The 6,086-nt window shown below is 37.6% G+C and overlaps 1 protein-coding gene across 1 annotated transcript; it reads right to left on the reverse strand.

The window, feature by feature from the left end:
* Positions 1-365: 365 nt before the first annotated feature.
* LOC113320250 (protein N-terminal asparagine amidohydrolase-like) lies at positions 366-3,803 on the reverse strand. Its single transcript, XM_026568175.1, has 9 exons — positions 3,491-3,803; positions 2,928-3,113; positions 2,425-2,489; positions 2,234-2,333; positions 2,106-2,144; positions 1,802-1,993; positions 1,481-1,659; positions 1,206-1,325; positions 366-681 (listed from the first exon to the last, which is right to left on the reverse strand). The coding sequence occupies exons 1-9, from the start codon at positions 3,533-3,535 to the stop codon at positions 573-575; spliced, it is 1,035 nt and encodes a 344-aa protein (XP_026423960.1). The 5' UTR covers positions 3,536-3,803; the 3' UTR covers positions 366-572.
* Between the last annotated feature and the right edge of the window lie 2,283 nt (positions 3,804-6,086).

Genomic DNA, 6,086 nt, shown 5'->3' on the forward strand with positions numbered 1-6,086 from the left:
ATTTTGGACCTCCGGATAAAAAAAATTCTGGTTGGACCTTAGTATAAATAACTATATGGGCTTTGGACCAATCAACAAATTTTCCCTATCAAATAATCTTGAGAATTTTCTCAGACTGCAAGAATGGACCAGGCAGCAAGCGTCTTTCCTAGCTCAGCATTCTTTTTCTTTAGCTCTGCATGGCGTGGTAATGATTACCAAACACAAAGAAAAACTAAAAGGGTAGTTCCGCAAATTAAAAAACTGAAATCGGCCAGAAAATCGAAATATAAGAAAATATTGCTAGCTTGTGGGGTTCCACTGTGGGTTGATTAATAAAGTTTTAATATAAAAAAATTGGATAGTCAATCAAAAAAAAAAATGAATCTAAATTTGGAGATCACAACAAATTTTTGATAAATTAGAATTCGTCTTGATGAACCAACTAAAAGGATCATTTTTTTCTTTACGAAGAAATTATAACAATGTCCAATATAAAAATAAAAACTTAAAAATGGAACCAAATATACTTGACCAAGATAATGAGTATACAATCATAATTACGAGCTTGGACTCTGCCTCATCTGCTTAGGCTACTCAGCCTTAATCCAATCTCCACTGGCAGTTCTCTTGAAGATGCGTGGTTTCCTCATAGGAAATGTTTCTCTCCAATTCGGGTGTTGGATCAAATAATCAAACAACCTACAGAAATGGTATAATTTTAGTTACAGCCTTAAATTTATTAGTGATTCACCTCGAGAAAATGTGTTATATTGTAACCCAAATTTGATCCAACTAACATTTCAGAATTGAAGTTTCAGAACAGTCCAAAATTTTGTTCTAAGGATCTACATGATTAGGGCTCATCCTTATAGATACAAATTTGGATCTTCTCATTGTTACCCCACAGGCCAGTGTAACAATTGTGCATGGTAAAATGGGTCATATCCATACAACACTTGCGCTACATAAGCAAGCAAACCTAGCCTCTGCATTCATTGTATAAAAAAGTGCATGCCCATTGCACATATTGAATCTGCTAGACTTAGGGACCAGGTCATGGTAATAGGAGAATTTAATCTCGACCGATATCAAAAGACAAAGATCATTCTCTGATAATCACATGATCATAGATGAGAGTGGAATTAGGTATTTATGGACAGTGGGATATGATACGAGTTTTAGAAAATGTGCAGGCAAAAGGCTCGTTAAACAGCTATAGGTACCTTCTATGGTTGTCCACGAAATCCGGTCCCTCAGAAGAAGGTGAAGTAGAACAATTGAGGAGGATATCGGAGTCAGAAAGTTGTTGCAAAGAAAGAGCGTATTCTTTCCAACGAAGACTCCTAGATAAACATGACAGTGTACACAGGTGTTAGAGTCCTTCAGAAACATGACAGTATATCCAAGCGTTAGTTAAAGAGCATTGAAACAAAGAGGGTGATAATTTGAAAAATCCGATTCTGGTTGCTTCTTAAGGTATAGAGTGCAACAAACTTACCAAGAACAGGGAGCAATCTGATACTGGTCACTGAGGCTATCATACATCTCCAGTAACTTTCCCTTCCAACTTGGATCTGAATATGAAACAGTCACCCGGATCCTCCTAACTATTTCATCTGGGCATCTTGAACTTCCGTCAAAACTAGCAGGCCTCACTGACCCGGAGGAGGTCTCTACCTAGGAAAACATAAACAACTCTGTAACTGAAGTTTCTTCGAAGATAGTATATATTACAAGGGTAACTTACTCCAACTAATGACTTGAACTACTCTAGCAAATTTGACAGGGAAGGAAATCATAAAGTTGAATATCATCTCACCATGAACCCGTTGAATACAGGATATGCATTTCCGTCAGAATCTCGCATAGTATTATGCTCTAATACACAAAATGTTTGGATATGAAATTTGTTTCCTTTGTTCTGCAAAGCTTCAATTATTTTTGAACATAAAGGAATTGAGTGATTATATAATTCCGATTCGCTTTCTGATCCACTGCTTCCGCTGATTTGCTTCACAAGTAATGAATAGACGTGCTTCAGTTACATTGTCATAGTGCCATCTAAGTGTGAAAACAAATAAAAAATTGACAACCCAAGACTAGGGACAAGATTGTGGCCAAACATTGGTTACAGCATCTTCAAAGGTACCGACTATATGCACCTGCAGTTCACATCCTTGGGATAGTTAAGTCCATGCAGGAAATACCAAATACAAAAACAAAAACACTTTTAAATAAGTAGAAACCGCACATCCAGCTCTGCATTTGAGTTCTGATCAATGAGTAATGACAACATCTGAGTGAGACCCAGATCAACAACCTCTGGAGAATCCACATGGGCAATAGAGGTCCTGCATGCAGGAAAAACAGAAGAACAAGCAATTGTCTTGGTTATTACAACTACGATGTTGAACTTATCAGATATTTGAAATCATGTCTTACCATCCAGTCTTCTGGTTGCGAATGACGATCCCCACACACGTGGTAGCTTCATCTGTTCCAACCAACTATTAATTTGAAAAAGATAACACCCAACGATTGTCAAATCAAAAAGATGAATCTGTCAAGTAATATTGTAAATTTGTGGTCATATGGAAAGCTGCACTTGATCTGGAATATATAATGTCGACTTATGTCAGAGTGGCACAATATCAGCCCTCTTACGGATAGCAAGAGTGAACTTAATGACCAAATGCTTTGTAGGGATAGATAGAATACCAAAAGCAATAATTTGGGTAATGGTCAGACCGTACACCCACTAAGATGATCTAGTTCCAATCCCTATAAATTATGTTCTACTTCTTATTCTTTCCTACTGCAGTGGTCAGACCATACACCCACTCAGATCTAAAGTAGGCGTTGGCATTGCAAAGGCAGGATATAAATAATCAGCTATCTTTTTTCTGTTCACATTAAACTACTACATACTCTTCCAAAGAACTTACCTCCACAAGAGCAGGATCAACAGTTGCGTACTCTCTTTGAAAAACATAAACATGTTTAGCCGGTGGTGACCTCTCCCCTCTAAACCCTTCCATAACTGAGACCTTCATCACTGGAATAGCTTTCAGTTTATTTGAAGCAGACACGAGAAATGGGTGTTCTAACAAAGCAATCAAGTCTTCAATTCCCTGATTATAGGAAAGTTCTCAAGGTCAAAATCATACACAGAAATTTACTGCTTTAGGAGCTTAAGGCTTGCTTTGTATCCTAAGAGAACACATCAACGTTTACTAGTAAATTGGCCGATAAGACGATAATCGGCTCGTGTGAAGATTGCAGACTAATTGAAAACAGGTCAAAACTATTCATCAAGAAAGAAACCCTAAAACTGAAATTAATTTGAGATTAATGTTATAAGTGATGGTTAAGTTAGGGGTTTTATCTTTTGTTCGAAACAAATCAGATTGATTGGGAAACAAATTATTGCATCTTGATAAATAAATCAATTGAGAAGTCAAACTTCAAAGTTTAGGGAGAAGCAAAAGGAGACCGAGGATTTAATTACCTGAGATGAACCAGTTGAAAAAGGGATCCCATCAACGAAGATCATGATTCTATTTCAGGGTTGAATTTCAAGGTCGGTGAAGTGATGATCAAAAATAAATTTTCCAGTGGAGTAGTTAGTTTGATGGCTTCCGATTTCTGGAAAACTGGCGCCAATTTGAAAACCTGTTTATCTATCTATCGTCTGGCTCTGGCGTTGCTACCACGCAACCACGGAGAGTTTCAAGTTCCCCGGTGTGAGCATCTGGTGTGGATCAAAAATTAGTTAAAAAAATTAGAGCACTGCTATCCCGCATGACTTTACGAATGTCTTCCGGCTACGGCTTCTAAACCGTCAAATCACTATGTCTCATGTCTAAAATTCAGATATGAAAGCCTTGAATCCTTTAAGAAAAATGGTAGGTCATATACTAAATGTTAATCTAGCCGTTCATCAACGTCTTAGAAGTCGTTTGATCGGGAAATCATCCCGCCAAGTTTGAACAAACTCGTGCCCCTACCACCACACGCACACACAGATTTATAAGGGTTTACCCAATATAGGGTTCTCATGAGTTGTGAGGTGCACCGCGCACACACACAGATTTATAGGGGTTTACCCAATGTAGGGTTCACATGAGATATGAGGTGCGGGATATATCATAGGATTTTGATTATTTCTTTGGATCAAAATATTGTTCATATGTGGATCTCAAATTTTACGCACTAACAACAACTAGTGTGGAAAAAATCCAAAAAAAACTAGTCGTTACTTTATTTGTTTCTACATTATATCACTCTGAGTTACTTTTGTGATTATCGTCTGTATGCCATTGCCAAACTTAGTACAGCCATACACACTTTGAGCCTTGACTATCCCGTATGAGTTAGCTTTAGGTCTAACTCCAATTTATGGCTTGTTCTACATGAGTTAGGGAGAACAACTAAATCAACTATGAGACCCGGTTCATCTTGGCGTGTTTTGCTCCACCTGAGTTAATAAAGTGTTTCGCACCACTTAACTCTACCTTGTGCCCTAATACTCGTGAGGGTTTGACATTCAAACCACTCGATCTCTTAGTAGCCCTAACTTTGGTACAAACTGAGTGACACAATGGATTGTTTGATTAGTTCATTTCAGGACCAAAATAGTTTGACATCAGTTACCGCTCAATCTTTCAATATCCCTAGCTCTGATACAAATTGAATGATCCATCAGATGATCTAACTAGCCCATTTCATGACCAAAATACATAGTACTCATACTGTCCTCAGTTAACCGCCTTTGACCGCAAATGTGGGATTTATCTCAAAAGGCCTCGGTACTATGTAAGGAGTTCCACAACTTGTTAGTCTTCACCTAGAACTCTACTTATTCTATGTGTGACTAATTTTATGGACTTGGTCGAGCTACATCCTTCACAAAAACTTCCCATACATTTACTTTTTCTCTTCCTTTTTCTTTATAAATCATTTTTCAAAAAGAGCACCAAGTACACCACCAACCTTTTCGTTCGAAAACCTGTATGGACAAAATTTAATGTGATTGCAAGTAGACCAACCGAATGATCCTTGACAATATGTAGATAGAGAGCATATCTTTAACCTTTTCCCAACCAGTATGTATATAGACAAGAGTCTATGAACCTGATTGTTAAGAAGAGTTATTGGGCGGTCTCAAAAATTAATATCCAAGATCAATCTAGTCGTATCCAAATAATCGGATCGGAGTTCTGCAAAGTAATTAAATTTGTTATTTATCTTTCAAGATACAAAGTCTACAAGAAACTAGTTTCGTAATCGATTAAAATTAAGCGGAAGAATCTACTTAGATTGAATACGTACAAACCTGTGTAAATACAATTATAAAGATACACAGTATAATGCGCAAAAGGAAAAACACAAGATACTAGAAGTTTTGTTAACGAGGAAGTCGCAATAGGAGAAAAATCCCGGGACCTCGTCCAGATTGAACACCAAACTGTATTAAGCCGCTACATACACTAGCCTACTATCAGACTTCGGACCGGAGTGTAGTTGAGACCAAATCCACCCTCCAAACGAGTCAGTTACATTCACGCTTCTTACGTCTCTTGAACCTCGCAAGGCTCTGCGTAATTGATTCCCTTAGATGACGTCCTTTACATCCTAAGAGTTGCTACAACCGAAGTGGAGACTTTTGATACCGATCTGCCTCTAACATATAAGACAATTTGATTTCCATTTAGATCAAAGATCAAGGTGAGGAAATTTGTTTGAAATAGACAAAGGTAGCAAACCTCATAAATCCGGAACTTACGACTCTTGAAGAGCAACCTAGATTCTTAACCATCTCTCAAGAACAATCTTCGAAAGATCAATTAACATCAGTTTTTAGATATCTATCTTGAGGAATCACAAAGTCTGAGACGAAGAGAACTTTGCAATTACTATCTATCTTGCCTGAAAGAGATTACGGGAACCCCGATAACAGAAAAGCAATATCAGGATACATGAACTATCAAGGTAAAGATAGTCTCACCTGGCTTCACGAGTCAGTCTTTTAGTTGTAGACCTAATTATGTTTCTCAGGGGAAACATAGGTCTATAAAGGACGACTCTAGAATCAACTAGGTCAC

This window comes from Papaver somniferum, chromosome 11 (assembly GCF_003573695.1).
Source record: "Papaver somniferum cultivar HN1 chromosome 11, ASM357369v1, whole genome shotgun sequence".
Lineage (NCBI taxonomy): Eukaryota > Viridiplantae > Streptophyta > Magnoliopsida > Ranunculales > Papaveraceae > Papaver > Papaver somniferum.

Excerpts from the sequence above, each read along its gene's own strand:
- LOC113320250 (XM_026568175.1), bottom strand. The coding sequence starts at position 3,535 with ATGATCTTCGTTGATGGGATCCCTTTTTCAACTGGTTCATCTCAG. Across the intron at positions 1,994-2,105 it reads TTGAAGATGCTGTAACCAAT|CAAATCAGCGGAAGCAGTGG; the intron begins GTTTGGCCACAA and ends TTACTTGTGAAG. Across the intron at positions 1,660-1,801 it reads CTGTATTCAACGGGTTCATG|GTAGAGACCTCCTCCGGGTC; the intron begins GTGAGATGATAT and ends ATGTTTTCCTAG.